Below are 19257 nucleotides of genomic sequence, written 5' to 3' on the forward strand. Positions count from 1 at the left end.
ACTTCGAAAATTTCGAACTTGAGTACCCTAGATAATAATTGCATGGCATCCCTTTTAATAGGGGACGTTCCTATAAAAAAAACTTTCAAAAAATAATTATCACATTAGTCTTCAATTCTTCATAGCCATTCATCTGTCACACCTGAAAAAAAATATCATTGATCACTTTCACAACAATGAGGTTGCCGATTTATTATCATTCCCCTAGACAAACACTTGGTAAATATCAATTTAATTGTCTCTAAGCGCTAGTTATTAGTCACCAAAATTAAATTAAGGGCCCTCATGCACGCGTCTAGCTCCGACATCGAGGCCCACCGCGACGCGCTGCCTCTATGACCACTTTCTACTATAAAATGCTTTCGGATCCCAAAACCCATACAGCAGTAAGCAACATCAAAGCTTATACCAGAGGTAGCTATGGACTCTAAAATCTTTCTAATAACTTATACAATAGTTACATATAAACATATAATACATCATCAATGTATGATTTTGGCTAGGCATACCTCATAAGTGTCGTGGCCGGGTTTAATCTAATCCATTATATAAAAAAATCATTAATATATGATTCATCTCTCATACACACATAATATCTTAGAGCTTATGATGCAGCTGGCTGTAAATATGTAGCCTACTTTTCTTCAATCTATTTTACTCTCTACTCCAGGTAAGCATAAACTCGACATGACAATTTTAAAGTCGGCTTATATCATATATCAGCTCTAAAACACACGTAAATTCTACTTTTTTTTTTCTCTCTCTCTCGACTCCCGAGGCATATTCCGGTTTAGTTGGCCGGGCCGTATATTTACGATGGGCCGGGCTTATTTTTACTGCGGTTCTGTTCGGCTGTACTCCGTGTGTGTAGTATATACATGGCATGGCGATATATAGATGCCGGTCGCGGCGGGCGTCAACGCGTTCACCTACTATAAGCGCGTCTTCTCCTAGCTCGCGGCGACCCAGATACCTCGTCTCTGATGGCAACGACGCAGCTGCTGTCCACCGTCGAGCACCGGGAGAAGCTCCCGGAGGGCTACGAGCGGCCGGAGTCCGACCGGCCGCGGCTCGCCGAAGTGGTCACGGACAGCAACATCCCGGTCATCGACCTTGCCTCGCCCGACAAGCCGCGCGTCGTCGCCGAGATTGCACGGGCCTGCCGCACCTACGGCTTCTTCCAGGTCTCGATCAGTACTCTTACTCGCGCTAGCTCTAACACACGCTCAAGAGTTACTAGGTTTTGTGTGTTCCCACGCTAGCTGTGCGTGTGTGCCCAATTACTGAATTACGTCCAACGTCGACCATGGTGCAATTAACTTCTCACAAGGATTATATTTATCTGGAGTTCGCCTCGAAAGAAAAACTAGTCTGTGAGCTTAACGGCATTATTTTGAGGTGATTGTTTGGTTGAACGACATATATTTATAAATAAAACTTTTATATATATATTTTTAGCGATCTAAAAGTCAATATTGGAAAATAAGATTTGGTGAGAAAACTTCAAAATCAGATTAAAATTTAAATTTTGATTGATATGTCTAAGCAGAATTGAAAAGACCAAGGTGTTTAAGCCGAAACGAAAAGACGGACGTGTTTGATCAGGGCTATCTGATCATCTTGTGCACATTTATACCATTATATGATGTATCTACAACGTTCAAACTTTTCTTTATTATAGGTCACCAACCACGGGATATCAGAGGAGCTGCTGGAGAAGGTGATGGCCGTGGCGCTGGAGTTCTTCCGGCTGCCGCCGGAGGAGAAGGAGAAGCTGTATTCCGACGAGCCATCCAAGAAAATCAGACTCTCTACGAGTTTTAATGTCCGCAAGGAGACGGTACACAACTGGAGGGATTATCTCCGCCTTCACTGCCACCCGCTTGAGGAATTTGTGCCCGAGTGGCCCTCTAATCCGGCACAGTTCAAGTAAGCACACACTATAGCTAGATAGTACTCCACCAGTCCCAGAATATATGGGATTATAACTATTTATTTATAATTTTTAGCTATTTGTTTTATTCAAAAATTTAGTGCAAATATAAAAATTTATAAGTAATACTTAAACTACTTTTAATTATAAACAAAATAGTAAACAAAATAAATAAAAATTTTTTAATTTTTTTAATAAGACGAGTGATCAAACATTACAAATAAGTCAAAATCTTATATAATACTAGAGAGAGGGAGTACCTCTCTTGTTCATTCGTACAGCGTGCTTCATGCCCTACTGGCCGGCAGTTGATCCACTAGTCATATATGAGTTACTCCTTCCGTCCGAAACAGATTTTACTTCTAATTAACATTCTCATACAAATCAATACAACTAACACTAGAATACCTTCACTTTTTCTAATCTAAATATATTTACCTTTTTTAAAATTTAATGTATTTGTCTTCCACCGACCAAACTTCAATGCAATAAATGTTCAAGAAATTATGTGTATCTAACCTCATCTTTTTGCTTATGCATATATTTATAAGCCAAAATTTAAATTTTTAACCATAAATTTATAATTGATTGGATTTTTTCATCGTAGTTTATTTTTTAGCCTTGTATTTTATATCACTAAGAACATGTATATAAAAGTTTTATTTATAAATTATTTTCCAGACGCAAATTAAATATGATGTTTCACTTATTTCTAGAATAAGCCAAAAGATGATCACCTAGGACAAATGAGAAAAGCTAGAAATAAAGTTTTTATGGGATTGATTTGATAGCTCGGAAGTGAAATTTCAGCGTATCTAGATTCCCTCTTGGCACAAATTAAGGTTGTATTAGCAAACGTACACAGTCCAGTTTGCTCTCCGGCCGGGCCCGATGAGGAGGTCCCATGGATGTTCAGATAGCATCCTACGCCAACGTTTCGTTGGGCTATACTCACTGGAGTTATTACACAACCCAAAAACTAGCACAACTAGTCTCTAACTTCAACCCATACATTGCATGGCTTTCACTACTGATATTAAACTAAAATTTTAATTCGTTTATATGTTCGATGATAATAATGGTTATAGTATAGTTTGTTGGATTAATGGAGAGATAACTAATGCAATTAAAATCAACAAACTACATACCAAATTGAGAGTTCATAAAAACAAAAACTAAAGACTACGTCCATTTGTATTTCTAGTGGCATGTTTTATTTAACATGAATTCTTGACGCTATCTAACATACAATACACTTAACTAATAGCTAGATCTTTCTGTCAGAGTTTGAGCTTCCTTAGAGCATCAAATTAATATACGTATGGATGGGTAGGTGAGGCTCATCCCATCGTTTTAGGGTGAGTTCTTTCGTACAAAAATGTACTGAACCAGTTTGTGTACATAAAACAAGATAAATCATTAGCGTATGATTTGATAAGCGGTAAATAGGTCAAAGGATACAAAACTTCTTGAGTGCTGACCAAAAATAGATTATAACAAATGAAGCTTTTTTGACGAAGCTAAAGAAATAGAAATAAAGTATTTTTTTGGAAGGGTACGTATAGGTTCTTCTCCGATTTATTCTCATTTTTGGCTTTTGCACACATCCATCCTGAACGGCTAATGGAGTTTATTTTAAAAAAAATTCTATATAGAAGTTTATCATCTCGGCTACGTTTGTTTGCGCTGCTACAAGTAGATTCATACTTGTCTTCTGTGTGCATGCTTACTGAATTGCTAAATTGTGTGTTTTATAGGAAAAACTTTATATTAAAGTTAATCTTATCATTTTTCTACGATAGATTTTAATTTTGTAGCAATTAATTTTATTGTTTATACCATTTAATGGGTATAAAAAGTCAGCCAATCATCTTTCATCATCAAAAGAACACTGCCCTCATATTTTTTAAGTAGATTTTTAATTCCGTAGTACTTAACTCCATTGTCTATGACATTAAATAACTATAAAAAATTAGATAATCTTTTATTTTTTTTATCTCTCATCAACAAAAGAATACAATGAGAGTAATTCAAACATATATGTATATATACAAAAGAAAAGGAAAGCTACACTTGGTTAATTGCAACTGCTGATACACAGTGGATGCGGCAACTGTTTTCTCTCTTTGTTTAAGACTGTTGTCACTTATTTTGATTTTCTATCCTGTAGCTTTGTGACATTGTAGTGTGTGGACCGCTAATTCAAAAATATTAATGGCCACGTACTCCCGTACGTTAATTAACAGCAAAAGGGTAATTAAAATACGTACTTGATCAGTTTGGGGCACCTTCTTTCAAGTAGTCAAGTTGGTACGTATACCTTAGCGTAACCCAGAATGTATAATGTCCACGGCCGGCGCACTGATCCGTGGTTGTTCATGATCAACCGGTCCACCACTGTATAGACCATATAGTATAATGTATACACATCATTAGACATTAATTGATTTTTAGCACGCCGGCCGTTGAAATAGTGCACACGTGCTGACGTGCATGGCCTGGTGCAATTCAGTATCACCAGAAAATACTTAGCGTTCAGTCAATTTGACAGTTATAATGCGGTTATGCATGTACCGTACGTGGTGGCCCGTAGTGGTCTCTACGCGTATATACACGGCTCTGCCGGTAGTACACCATACACGTAGGTGGTTTTTTTCCTGGTATATATGATGATATCTTAATTAAGTACCTTTACAGAAAATCTCAGCATAGTATAATCAACATCAGTAGAGTCCAAAACACAAGTGCGGCGCGCACTATGTGTCTACGTATGATGCATGATCGAATTAATGGAACATGCAAACATATATACTTGTCGCTTAATTAATTATAGCAGGAATGGAGTGTCTTCGCACTCCCGGGGAAGCGTTATCTTCTTTTCTTTAAGAGTATACACACTTTCTGTCGCTTAATTAATCTGTACGATCATGCATGCATCCAGCATCCGCCGACAACACATATTCGGAAAGTCAAATTGTAAGTATTCCTTCCGAGCTAAAACAAAACATAGAGGGACACATCTCACTCATTTTTTATGTTTGAACTGTATGCGAATGCCAAAGACTGATTAACAGTGGTGCATATATGGTAAAAATTGGTAATTTCCCTGTCCTTGATACAGTAGTAAGATATGCTAAAATTTTAGTGTAAAATTTGGTATTTCTTAGTACATGTCAAATTTTACAGTAAAATCTTGATACCTCTCGGTACCTACTCAAGAACTGAAAAAATGCTTGATAAAAATACATTAAATCTAACTAAAAACTTTTCCGAACCCGATACCTGGAACCCCTGTGATCACTATAGCTCCACCCCTAGCAGAATGGGTAATGGGTGGATCCATCATCCAGCAAACTTGTCCGGGCTCGTCGGACGGATGTGAACAGAATTTGAATATTTTGATGAATTATTAGACAGAACTTTTTTATAGAAAATAGTTCATTTATATAAAAAGATTTGTCGAGTCTCTTAAATTGTTCTAGATCTTTCGTTGTGCAGTAGTAGTATACAGCAACCCAAGTTTGGTAGCTTAACTAATTAGAAATTTTGTACAAAATGTGCAAGGTAGATAAATTCTAATACAAGACTTTATAAAGTTGATTCTCGTAGAGATAGCGGCCTAGCGCGACCATTCGCTATTGTTAAGAATGAAGTTCTTCTGACTTTTAACTTTCCCTGACTTGGTGGTTGACATATGAGGGCCCGATAGCGGTAAGCCCCATATGTCAACCTCTATATTATGAGAAAGTAAAGTTAAAGAATCTCATTTGTGTTCTTATATAGGAACGTTTCTTTTATAGCTGAATCAGCCAAATGATTGGGGCCTACCAAATTTGTCGTTACACTCTTTCACATTACAAGATGTTTTTTTCTATTAATAATAATCTAAACATACATATGTATAACTTTCATTAATCTATGGATAAAATCAAAGTAGTTCTATAATAACTTATAATATAAAATAGATGGATTATAAATCAAGTGAACACCTTAGTTTCAACTAGGAGGACGATATATGGGTAAAACTTTTATGTAAGTACGGTATGTATAGCGGCTTAAAAGCAAACGCTTTATTCGGATCTTGGAATCTAACACTTTTATGTGCGTGAAGAAAAAAATTCCCATCATCCATCTAACAGTGTTTGAACGTTTGGAATTTTTCTGGAGAGATCAAGCTCGAGTGAATGGAGGGCTGTGATTTATGGAGATGGGAAATTAGATAAATAAAAATAACGGAAAGTTGTAATTGGTTGAGATGGGTATTCACGTGAAGATCTCCTTATAATATTGTTGGACAAAATCTAGACTCCAGAGTTCTAAATCTAGACTCCAGAGTTCTTATATTTTTAGACGAAGAAAGTATTTTGTAAAATTTAATTTTCTTCATCTGCATTGTTAGATCAACTTTCTATATTTAATTTACTTACCTGCGCTCCCAAATAATTGTCCTAAACTCAGTTTTATTTTCATCTAGTACCATCTACCGAGAACGCAGATGACACGTATTTTGGCGTTGCATTGTTTCCTGGCATGCAGAGAGATCATGAGCACGTACTGCCGCCAAGTCCGGCAGCTGGGGTTCCGGCTTCTCGGCGCCATCTCTCTCAGCCTCGGCCTGGAGGAGGACTACATCGAGAAGGTTCTCGGCGAGCAGGAGCAGCACATGGCCGTGAATTACTACCCGCGGTGCCCGGAGCCGGACCTGACCTACGGCCTGCCCAAGCACACAGACCCCAACGCCCTCACCATCCTCCTCCCGGACCCTAACGTCGCCGGCCTCCAGGTCCTCAGGGACGGCGGCCAGTGGATCGCCGTCGACCCCCGGCCCAACGCTCTCACCGTCAACCTTGGCGACCAGATACAGGTGACATATATAATAGCTAGTCATGTACTCATGTATGTACTGAACTGGTGATCGATAAATATGTGTAGGCTCTGAGCAACGGCGCGTACAAGAGCGTGTGGCACCGTGCGGTGGTGAACGCGTCGCAAGAGCGCATGTCGGTGGCCTCTTTCCTCTGCCCGTGCAACAGCGCGGTGATCAGCCCGGCGAGGGAGCTCGTCGCCGACGGGGACGAGCCCGTGTACCAGAGCTACACCTACGACGCGTACTACAAGAAGTTCTGGAGCAGGAACCTGGACCAGGAGCACTGCCTCGAACTCTTCAGAGGCCAGTAGTAATTCTGTAATAATTAAGCCCCGTATCGTTTCAAACTTGCGCTGCTCACTGAGCCAAAAATGCTTGGCTCTCGCGTTCATGCACATCTTCGTCGTTTGATTGCGCTGCGGTATACTGTGGTGCTTTACCGGCTCATGACTACTTATTTATGTCGGACAGTTAATGCTTTGGTTTTTTGTCTATGGTATGTGTCGCATAATGCTGTTGTTATTCATCACATCTTTCAATAAAACTGCAGGTTGCTATTTGTCAATTACTTAAAAAATTTTAATCTATCAATTGATTTTTCTATTTACTAGATTTGTTTTAAGATTTCTGCTTGTTGTCCACATGTTTGTTTGTTTTTCTCAACGTCTAACAAAATTGTTTAATGAATTTAGCTTTTTCAAGCCTCCACACCGTTACTCTCGGAGAATTCTTCGTTTTAGATACGATGGTTAGTTGGATTCCCAGTGAACATATATCGGTGGATTTTCTAGTTTAGTATTTTAGTATGGTCATTCAGAATGTTGATTAAGAATACAGAATTCTATTACAGTTAAGATCACATTGATATATATGATATTGGGATTTATTTTGAAAAACGATTAGCTATTCGGTAATCGCTCTGTTTGAAAATATAAGACTTCTTCTTTTCCTTAAATTCAGCATTTAAAACTAAAATTTTAACTAATACTCTTAATTGACTTCACAATATATACATATATGTGCGTGTGTTTTGTGTCATGCATGTAGTATCTTTATATTAATATTAAAAATAATTTTATATGGTATTTATTTTATAGTGGTTGATAATATATTATAAAAGAAATTAATAGTCAAATAATAAAGTAGGAGACAATGTAAAACACATTATATTTTCAACCGGAGTTTTATCTACTATAAGTCTAAGCACAACATATTTCTATTTGCACACTCAATTAAAAATATACTATATCCGTTTTATATCGTAAGATTTTCTACCATTAACTAGATTCATCATTTAATGGATGTATAGTGTGTTTAGTATCCATATGATTCTAAATAAAGTTAGAAAGTCTTATATTATAAAGCGGAGAGAATATTTCTATTTACACAAATACTAGTAGTAGATAAAAGTAACTAGAGATCAATCGTATTTATGAATAACAAATTTTAAATTCATGGACGGTGTTCTGCGCTCACGATTCCAGCGCCATATCAAGCGAAGAATAACAAAAGGCTGATGGATGAGATTTTTGCACGGTCTGTTTATGGCCCAGAATCAGTCGTCCTGCCGCTTCTCGGGCCGGAACCGGTCTAAGCAGCTGGCCGACTCGAGGCCCATATTCCAGAACTCATCGTAGTAGGCCTGGTATGTGAAGGGCCGGTACGCCAGCGGGTGGCCGTCGTCCACCAGCCCGTCCGCCGGCGCGATCACCGCGTCCGGCGACGGGCAGTAGAACGTCGGCACGGAGATCCTCTCGCTCTCGCTGTTCACGATCACACGGTGGAGCACGCTCTTGTACCGATCGTTGCTCAGCGCCTGCACGAAAGCTAATCAGTCAAAATCGATAGCCCTGAATGAATAAATCAATCTAGCCACGACGCCGTTGCTTGCTAGCTAGCTGATGCAGACCTGGACTTGATCTCCGATGTTGATGACGAGCGCGTCGGGCACGGGGTTGACGGCCACCCAGCGGCCATTGCGCTGGACCTGCAGGCCGGAGACGCCGTCCTGGAGCAGCAGCGTGATGGCATTGGGGTCCTTGTGCCCCGGCAGGCCGTAGGTGAGCTCCGGCTGCGGGCACGGCGGGTAGTAGTTCACCGCCATGTGCTGGGCTTGCCGCCCCATGGCCGACACCATGTGGCCCCTTTCCAGCCCGAGGCTCTCGGATATCGCCTCGAGCAACCTCAGCGCCAGCGCCCTCGCCTCCGTCGAGTAGGTGCCGACCACCTGCCTGCGCCATAGTCGACATGTTCGATCGATTTGTCAGTTTTACCGTCTTCCATGTAAGCGTTTAGGTGAGTTTATAATCTGTATAACTTCAGCTTATCCATCAGTTAACGCAAATGTTATTTTTAACGTTTAATCTTTTCGGTTTTGACTTTCTAAACATGTGTATGATTTGAAAGATTTACGTGTTCACGGCGCTGACCTGAAGGAGTGCGGATTGGAGGGCCACTGGTCGATGAAGTCCTCGAGGGGGTAGCAATGCAGGCGCAGGAAGTCGCGCCAGTTGCTCACCTTCTCGGTGCGAACGTTGAAGCTCGTCGACAACCGGATCGCCTTCTTGGGGTCGTCAGAGTAGCACTTGAGCCGCTCCGACTCCGACATGTGGAAGAACTCCCTCGCCACGCGCAGCATCCCTTCCACCACCTCCTCCGGGATGCCGTGATTCCTCACCTATTCGATCATGTTCTAACCAAAGTTAGATTACTGTTCGAGAGTAGACCTTGCCGCTGCCGATCGATCCAGCACCGGCGTGCCTGTACGTCACAGCCCGGCGGCCATCGATACGATCAATCCAAGTAGGTGATTAATTTGCGACAGCGCGTGTACGTACCATGAAAAAACCATCGGTTTCGCAAGCCGATCCGATGGCCTCGACAACCCTGCGGCGATCAGGGCCGTCGAGCTGTTTCAGGTCGATGAGCGGAATGCCGGCGCCGGACTCATGGTCGACGTTATCGAGGTCCGGGCGGTCGCCCACTGGCCGAATGTGGCTCGGGGGGACTTGCCCGGATTGTGCCACCAGATCGCTGAGGAGAGGCTTGCCAATGGCTGATGCCATGTTAATTATAGCCTTGGGATGGCTGGGCTGGATGGAATGCTTGTCAATGGTTAGCTGCTCTCTTGCTGCAGCTTCTCGTGGGACTTGCTCAATTAGTGTGGTTTGAGTACATGTGTTCGGTATGCCCTGCTGCCTTTATAGGCGTACCATGCACTGATGCACAGAGCCAGAGGAGAACTTCAGCGCCTAGCCCATGAGGAAAGAATCCTTTTTGCAGAAGCAGAAGGGACAGAACATAGTGAGTATTCATTGACCTTAGTTGTGGTGCTACCAGAGTAGTCTTTGACTATTGGCTACGGTAGATCAAGCTCGATCGACCAACCGACTGATCAAGTGACCGTAACCATACAGTGCAAAGGTATCAGAGTGATCGACCAACCGATTGATCATAACAATACAATGCAGAGGCATCGATCAGAGTTGGTTGATTTGGTATTTTGGTGAGCCAGACCAAGAGCGGATCGAACGAATCGTTTTCCTCCAGCTCCCGTACTTCCATGCGCGCGGTCCCGGTGCATGCAGCCGGTACATCCGCTTTTCTCGATTTCCTTGTGTTTGTCAGGCTGTACGTGGTGTGGTGCCGACCTAAATTGCGGCTGAGGCTGCCATGCCATCAGAACGTGCGTGTGCCCGTTGATGTTTCGTTCCAAAGCGTCCGCATCGTTCTCCGTCGACACCGGCACAGGACGGCAGCTGCCGCGGCCGGCGGCGTGCCGTGAACGTTACTAATTACTAATTACCACTGACCGGAGATTAGTCTGACACGCAGGCACCAGCGCAGCATCCAAGGTCTGACACGGAATTAAAAAATGCTAAACGACATATTTATAATAAAAAATAATTTAAAAATAAAAATTTTATATATATGTTCCTTGTGATCTAAAATTTAATGTTGAAAAATAAAATTAATGAAAAAGATCTCTCAAAATCTACTTTAAATTGTTTTTATAAGTATAAACAAAAGCGAAAAGATAATGCTGAAAACTTGTTCAATCTAGCACGCATATTACTAATTCCCCCACACGATTACCTCAAAGCCACAGCTTAGTATATTCGTGTTTCTTTAGTCGGGGCTGGGAAGCCTAGCTAGAGTATATAGTCTTAAAGAAAGCAGAAAGATAATTACATCGGGCAAACGTTTGCCACGGCCACAATTTTCAATCGAGAAAAAAAAAGAACGGCCAACCCCACGGGGCCACGGCCTATCTCATCGCACAAGAGAAATCGCGACACGCATCCCACGCGACCGCCGCAAAACGGCACCGCGCGAAGAGGGAAGCAGCAGCCAGCAGAGCACGGGCCCGACGCCGACCGCTGGGCATGGCGCACCGCACCGACATAACATCACTGTGTGATGCAGCGATTGCTACAGCCACCGGGGGCTATCGGTATGTACGTCTCGCTCGATTATTGCGATGCGACGGGTAGCAACAGCTACAGGCGCCGCTCAGGCATGCTGCCATCAAGCTCTCTGACAAACTTGGTAAGACGGTGGTGGTTGCTCGCTCGCCCGATCGATCGATCTGAGGAGGAAGAAACCGAGGGAGATCGAGGAGAAGCTGTCAAGCTGATACCATGTCGCGATTCGATCGAACCGACACGATATTGTGGTCACAGTATTTTAGTGGAGAGACAGCGAGATGTTTGCGTCGTCGCTGAGGGCCTGGGATGACGTCGTCGCAGCTGACGTCGCCTCGGTGACGTACTTCATGGTTGACACGGACACAATGTACATGCAATTAGGCATCCGTGTGCTACAGCTGCTAGCTAGCTTGCCAAGGCTACGTTTGTGTACATCGACCGGTTGAGGGCCTTGAGGCGCTTTTATTCCTACTGGCGGCCGTCCGTGAATTAGGTCCGTAGCTTTGTTTTTGTGGGGTCAAACTTTTGTAGCGGATGCAAGCTGGGGGTTCTCCACCTAGCTAAATTAGGCAGCCGCGTGTTACTACTCTCATAATATACCTTTTCGGTGTAGAATTAGCTCACCAAACCGTAGAAAAGTGAAAGAACTTGATGACATTCGTAACTACAGAACTAAAGTTCTGGTACGAGGATTCTATTTGAGTTGTGTATTACTGTCTCTGTCCCATAATAACTTTATTTTTATTTTTTCGTGTCCAATATTTAACAATTTATTTTATTTAAAAATTTGTAAAACACATAAAAATATTAATCACGTATAAATTACTATTCATATTTTATTATTCATATTTTATTATCTAGTAATAACAAAAAAACTTAATTACAAAAAATTTTAAATAAGACATAAAGTCAAAACATTATATAAAAACTGAAAAATAAAATTATCGTGGGACGGAGGTAGTACTACAGTTCTACTTGGATACGTGAAAATTTACACCATATCACAATCCAACACAGACGACGCAAAAGCAAGCAAGGACGACCGTCTATCATTAGGAAATACTATAAGACAAACACTAAAGTAGTACACATAAACATTTTTGACACCATGAAATGACATCACTATGGGAACCCTTATTGAGTTGTCTCTCTGATATTTCTAATTCCACGTGTGTTAAAAAAATATTGCGTGTTGAATAGATATGACAACTACGATAAAAACAAGTACATAACCACAGCATTTGTATTGACTTGATTTAGGAAGTCCATAGCCACAATATGTGTGTATTGAGTTGTCTCCTTCCGGTAGATGACATCCTTTCTCTTTTCTTTTCTTTTGTTTACCCCCTCGATGAATGTGATGATACTAGTTTTTGACAGCACTGAACTTTAACAATTATTTTTAAAATCCATCATCAGTAGTTACAAAATTAACATAGTATAAAAATTACTTTCAAATATGGATTTATTAATACCGCATATGCTAAATATACATGTTATCAGCGTAATTGTTATTAAAAATATTGAGTATTTTACATACATGCACCGATTCACATTTTCGCTCTCATCGTTTGTCTTTTTCATAAAAAAAAACTAACAACATATTTGTAAAAAAATATTAATAAAACTTGAACAAACATATACTTAGCTATGATGAAAAAAATAAATTCAATCTTAAATTTAATATTGAAAATTCACATTTGGACTTATAAGTATAAGAAAAATGAGATGAGGTCCTTTATATTTTCCGGCGGAGACAATATATTCAAAAAGAGAACAGTTTGTGCTGCTACCTAAAACACACACTTGTAATAGTGTGCCCTAATAAATCAGGAAAAATACACCAAATGTAAGTAGAATGGACTTTTCAAGAAATAAATGGAAGGACATCATTCACCTCCATATTTACTGTGTACATTGGTAAGAGTACAAACATCTATATCTTTTCGCTTTTGTTTATGCTTCTAAACCAAAATTTAAATTTTCAACCTTAAATTTAGAGTTGATTTTGAAGTTTCTTTTATCATGGTATATTTTTTCATCTTTGTTTTTAGATCGCTAAGAACACATATATAAAAGTTTATTCATAGATTATTTTTATTTATAAATATATCGTTTGTCTTTTTCATGAAAAAGCCAAAAGATGATGCTAAATTCCGCTGTTCCACTAGTGTCTCAAGTTCAATATGTTGTCTTTAGCAGCGGAGCTCTAGAATTGTTTGGCGTAAGTCAAATTAAATATGATCGAATATATTAGTGGGTAAATATGTTAACCGAAAGGGTGAAAGATAAGAATCCAATAACTAAACCAAGAAATTGCCTTTGTTCTTCGTCCTTTTTGTTAAGCGGTAGAAATTGTTTTGACCTTAACTTTTAACCTTTTTCCCGTAGTGAAATACACAGTTCTATGTAGACATTCTTCATCTCAAAGGTTGAGACCTGAAGTAAGCAGAATCATTTCTTTCTTATGCTTGTAGGGTGCTGTCTAGTGACTGTCCCCCACACAAGATGCTATGGGAAATGAATGTATGTCGAATAAGTGCTGCCGGTTGCCCCTTCTACTTTCTGAAACGTCGATCGGCCATTGTGTTTATGCTTTGCCTTGTTAAAAGAAAACGTGAACCGTCCTCCATTTCCAAACGTAAACAATTTTTACTTTTAGTTACTTAAGTATAGATTAAGGCTAATGTCAAAAAAACTTAGGTGTCCCTTAATGAATGTAGTCGAATGGGTGATTGTTTGGTTTATTTAGAGAAAAAACAAACGACATATTTAAAAATAAAAAATAATTTGTGATTTAAAAAGAAAATAATTTGTGATTTAAAAAGAAAATAATTTGTGATTTAAAAAGAAAATAATTTGTGAATAAAAATTTTATGTAGTGTTCTAAGCAATTAGAAGCCAAGACCGGAAATAACTACGATGAAAACCTTAAAATTTACTTTAAATTTAAAATTTAAATTTTCACTAATAACTATAAAAAAAACGAAAAGATGGCTCATAATTTGCATCCAGTTTCCTAATTAACAGACTTGAACAAGAATGCATGAACACTAGCCCACAAGTAATTTCCTTGTGGCCAGTGAAGTAAACCGACGATACTCATCTCTACATATATCGAATATCCAACTATGCCCTAGGAGGTGATCGCAATTACTACTTGCGTAACCAAGACTTTCGTGCCACGAAGGCTCACAGGGGATGATTGTTCGGGCCTTTCTATAAAAAAAGGCAAATGATATATTTTTAAATAAAAAATAATTTATAAATAAAATTTTTATATATATATTTTTAACGATCTAAAAGCTAATGCTGAAAAATAAATTTCGGTGAAAAACTTTAAAATCAACACTAAATTTAAAATTAAAAAAATAAAAAAGATTGGGTGACCAGTCATAACCGTTGGCGTTAATTTGCATGCATGTGCGTAGTGATTTTTTTTTTGAAGGGATGTGTGCAGTGATTCTAAATCAGGGATAGGGCGCACATAAGGCTACGTTTGTTTCAGCTCTAGATTATGGTAATTTGAATTATTAAGCCAAAGTACTATAAGATAGATTATTATAAGCTAAAATAGGAAGAAATGATCAAAGTAGATAATTATTTTAAAGTATCCAAGAGTAATGGGTCTAAAGCCACCCAATAATCTAAAAACATTACTTTGGATGATCTTATTAGATTACACAAATCTAGGCTATAGATTATAATGATTTGTTACAATAATCCATCTATTTATTTCGACTTATTTCTAATAAATCAGATTATAGTAATGCTAAGCTGAGTCAAACATGGCATAAGTAACAATAAGATGTTGCTTGAGCTGCTGATGCATTGCTTCTTGTTTTTTCGGTCAAAACGGAGATGTGGTTAATTGTTGCTTTATCTTCTTCTATGCATGCTTACAACTTTGGACTCAAAATTTTAGAAAAATCAAATCAAAATTGGAATCTATCAACTCAAAATTTAAAGCTTTCAATTAAAAATTTGAAACTATCAACTCCAAATTTTGAAACTTTCAAATCAAATTTCATTAGTTTCTCTCCATGTTTTTTAAAAAATATGTAAACTTTCCACAAATAATTTGAAACTTTTAACTCACATAAAAAACTTTCATCTAGATGAAATTTAAAACTTTCAACTCAACCTACTTATTTATTATCTAATAACTAAAATTCATTAAACGCTAATGATGGTGACTAATGCTAATGACGAAGTCACACGGGCTTAGGCCAATCTCAATGGAAGTTTTATGAGCAATAGATAGGGTGCAATGTAGACATTTTTAATGATGTGGCAATGTATTGATGAAGAGAGAGATGAAATGAGTTTCATGGGGATGAAACCTTTTATGCACTGTTACCTAGACAGCTTGTGTCTTGCATGTAATCTAGGAAACAACAATAGATGAAACTATGCATTAAGAGAGATGTATTTTATCTTAGTTTCAAACTTTTTAAATTATATGTCACTCTAGGTAATCTAGAGGCTAGATCACAAGATACCGTAGCCAATTAATTAATTAGCCATCAGCTCGTTTAGTAAAAGAGTTTCAGAAGAAGGGGTTATGACTTTTGACTAGGCTGATTTCTATAATCCCATTGGCCCATGTACATACAGTTGCATGTTATGCACTTTGAAAAGCCCATGGAGTCATGGACTAACAAGCATGGAACTAGCCCAAATAGTTGGCTTTGGAGGGCAAATCAAATGATGGATGGCAGATAACAATCACGCATCCACGACACGTCTAGTGGACTCATGCGCGGCCAACAAGTTGAGAGGATTTCATGTCCGGATAGCGTAAGGTCGATCCGTGGATGTCGTCCGCAAAAAGGCACTGACACTACAAACTCTAAGGAAAAAAGATAAAAAAAATATAGGAACATGGAGAACATAGAAATCAGAGTGAAGCGTTTCTCTAATTGCACATGAATAAAAAACACAGTAAAAAGTTCTAAAAAATATAGAAAAAGGCATTTTGTTATATTGATGACACTTTTTATAAAGTCACGTGGATATGTGGCAAACCTCTATCACTGGATATTACTTCTGTCACATAAAAGCTCTCGCACGTGATCCTATTGTGTCTATAAAGGTGCATTTCATTGGTTGGATCGACTTACTATCTCTGTTTCATATTATAAGACTTTCTATTATGGCCTAAATTCATCAATTGATGAATGTATATAATTTATATATATAACTAGATTCATTATCATCCATATGAATCATATCTAGACAAGACTAAAAAGCCTTACATTGTGGAACAGAGGGAGTAATTAAGTTACGTATGTTCTATTCTTTTTTTTTCCATTGGCTATCGAAATTACTAATGGTACTTAAAAGATACTCCAATAGTTGTAAAATATAAGTGTTTCTAGATTTAACATTGTAATTTTAAAGAGAAAAACTTTGGTACCACTCAGCTAATGTAGACTGAATGAATGTGTGAGGATAGATGAAAAAAATTTGAATAATAGTGCTAGAAATGTTTATATTCTAAAACAAAATTGAATTCTATAGATATTTGTATTTTGAAAAGCGTACTAGAGATGATACCTGCTATTAGACATGAAACCTAGGTATATCCAATACCTTGGTAACTAGATCCAATATCTAAGTATTATGTCTAGTACCGATACATATCAAATGATACCTAGGTATTAGGCCCGGTTTAAGACCAGTGGGTATCATTTGGTATCAAGGTATCAGGTCTAGTCTAAGATCGATGAGTATCATCTGAAGTCTAGGTATCAAGCGCAATACCAGACTAATAAATCTGATAAGTATGTACACTTTGTCTAGCATACATGAACCAAAGATGATACATGCATATACCAAATTCAATACTTAGTACCATATATGAGTACGAGAGTTGATATAAGTATCTAGCCTAGACCACTAAAATATATGCTATGTGTGGCTCATGCTAATAGGCAAGACAACCATGTAAGAGGAGAAGGGGCAAGCATGGATCTACACACAACACACTACGAAGATGAGCACGCAAAAGTGAGAAACAAAGACCAAGTAGAGCCCACGCACAGGGACGAGCGCTATAAGAGAGAACCAGCTATTGTAGTACGTGAGTGGATTATGTCACACTTAACTTAAACGTATAATCTTATTCTGTTGCTTGGACGGACACCCGTACATGGTAGTTGTTCTAGAGAAGTTTTCAAGAGATTACCCCCTCTTACTTATTTTATATAAAATTTAGCCGTAGAAACGCAAACTTTCCTGATCTTTTTCCTATGAATCAAACGGTGTCGTAGAAAAAAAAATCACTAAATCAGCAATGTTGTACTACTTGGCGATATGCACGCGTCGGGCCGGGGGGTGGGCGGATTCGACGTTGTCCTGAGGCGGGCTCCGGAACTGGCCCAATTAACGTCCCTCGTCTCGTGGGGGGAGGCGCGACGACGGACGGCGGTAGAATATGGCCCGCTACGGACCCCGACATGCCCCCACGCGCGCACGGCAACGTTCCCCGCTTCTCCTCGTGCGGTCTTCCCTTTCTCCCTCCCCGCACGCTCGTTGCTCCCGCTCACTCGATCAGACTCGGCCACTCCCTGTTGCGGCCGTGGAGGAACCGTGTTCTGCGAGGCTGATGACATACCTACGTGGTTCTGCGGTTGTGCCAATGGATGCTTTCCAATCATTACAACAACACCGCGCTAGCTGTATCTCTCTTCGATCGTGATGTAGTAACTGTTGTCTCTTCCGTGCAACCTGGAACATGGTGAGCTAATAATCACCACTAAGAGCAGTATAATAGCAGTCTATAAGCTGACTATATACTTACGTGGAGGAGAGAGGGGATGAGAGAGTAAACAGGCTGTAAACTTATAGCTAGTTTAGGCACAGGAACCAAGAAACTCTATGAGAATGACACGTGGGTCCTGTATTAATGATGAAAAGTTAACTAGTATATAGGTGGGCTAAGAGAAGACTATAAGAAATCCTATAGCCAGCTTGTTGGCTATATTATTAGCCTTGCTCTAATGCTTGCTACCGTATAATCAAAGTGAACGTAGGTTCAGCAGGGAAAGAAAAGGAAGCAGAGGATCATAGCACAAGTAGATAATCTTTTGAGAAAGGAAAATAAGATTGGAGCTGCGTTGAATTGGAAAGTAGGGCAAGGCAAGATAGCACTCTCTCCGTTTTCTTTATTTGATTTCGTTAATTTCTGAGTCTATGTTTAACCATTTATTTTATTCAAAAATTATATAATTATTAATTATTTTATTATAATTTGATTTATTACTAAATAAACTTTAAGCATGACTTGTAAGTTTACATTGTTGTAAAATAATTTAAATAACACGAATGTTCATATATAGATATACAAGTAACTACGTAATTTAAAAAACGAAGAGAGCATCGCTACGCATATGTTTGGTGCGGTTATTTAACACTTCATCTTTACATGCATATTAATCTTTGGGAAGCAAATGGAACAACTCCCTCGGCTCTAGCTTACGAGTCAATACAGAAAATCTAAGTGTTTGCAATTACACTGTTGTTTTTACCCATTACTCTATCTGTCCCAAAATAAAATATCTACGGTACTACTTATCATATCAATCACTTAGGGCATGTTAAAAGGTGCTATTATCGACTCCTATCTAATCAACGTTAGAACAAGAACCTATCTGATAATGATACGTACAAATGTAGAGTCAGATATGGTTTCTTCATTAATACAATAAAATGTTTTTTATTACGCTAGTTTTTTTTATCCACCCTCATGCAGGAAAGCTTCTTTTAATAAATGCTAAGAGTCGATTTTAAGCCGTTGCCATGCATGACAACGGTTTTTCTATCTCCTTTCCTCTCTTTCCTCTACGTCACTAAATTTGCTCGCATGACGATTAAGGGAGTTAGTTAATAAAAGCACCTTTATACGTGCCCTTATCATTCAAAAATTCGTTTACTTAATCCATAGATACTCTTACATCCCATGTATTTCTTATTTATTAAGAGACAACACCATATTTTCTTCTCGACCTTATTATCTGCTAAATAAC

At 38.9% G+C, this 19257-nt stretch overlaps 2 protein-coding genes across 2 annotated transcripts; one reads left to right on the forward strand and one right to left on the reverse strand.

The window, feature by feature from the left end:
* The first annotated feature begins 960 nt into the window (after positions 1–960).
* LOC102712987 (flavanone 3-dioxygenase 2-like) lies at positions 961–7349 on the forward strand. The gene is made up of 4 exons (XM_006652627.2): positions 961–1184; positions 1682–1929; positions 6470–6797; positions 6866–7349. Exons 1-4 carry the CDS (start codon positions 984–986, stop codon positions 7109–7111), a joined length of 1023 nt encoding a protein of 340 aa, XP_006652690.1. The 5' UTR covers positions 961–983; the 3' UTR covers positions 7112–7349.
* Positions 7350–8118: 769 nt separating this feature from the next.
* Positions 8119–9971, reverse strand: LOC102718453 (protein DMR6-LIKE OXYGENASE 1-like). The gene is made up of 4 exons (XM_040523489.1): positions 9638–9971; positions 9230–9477; positions 8710–9031; positions 8119–8616 (listed from the first exon to the last, which is right to left on the reverse strand). The coding sequence occupies exons 1-4, from the start codon at positions 9863–9865 to the stop codon at positions 8356–8358; spliced, it is 1059 nt and encodes a 352-aa protein (XP_040379423.1). The 5' UTR covers positions 9866–9971; the 3' UTR covers positions 8119–8355.
* Positions 9972–19257: the final 9286 nt, after the last annotated feature.

This window comes from Oryza brachyantha, chromosome 4 (genome assembly GCF_000231095.2).
Source record: "Oryza brachyantha chromosome 4, ObraRS2, whole genome shotgun sequence".
NCBI classification, from domain to species: domain Eukaryota; kingdom Viridiplantae; phylum Streptophyta; class Magnoliopsida; order Poales; family Poaceae; genus Oryza; species Oryza brachyantha.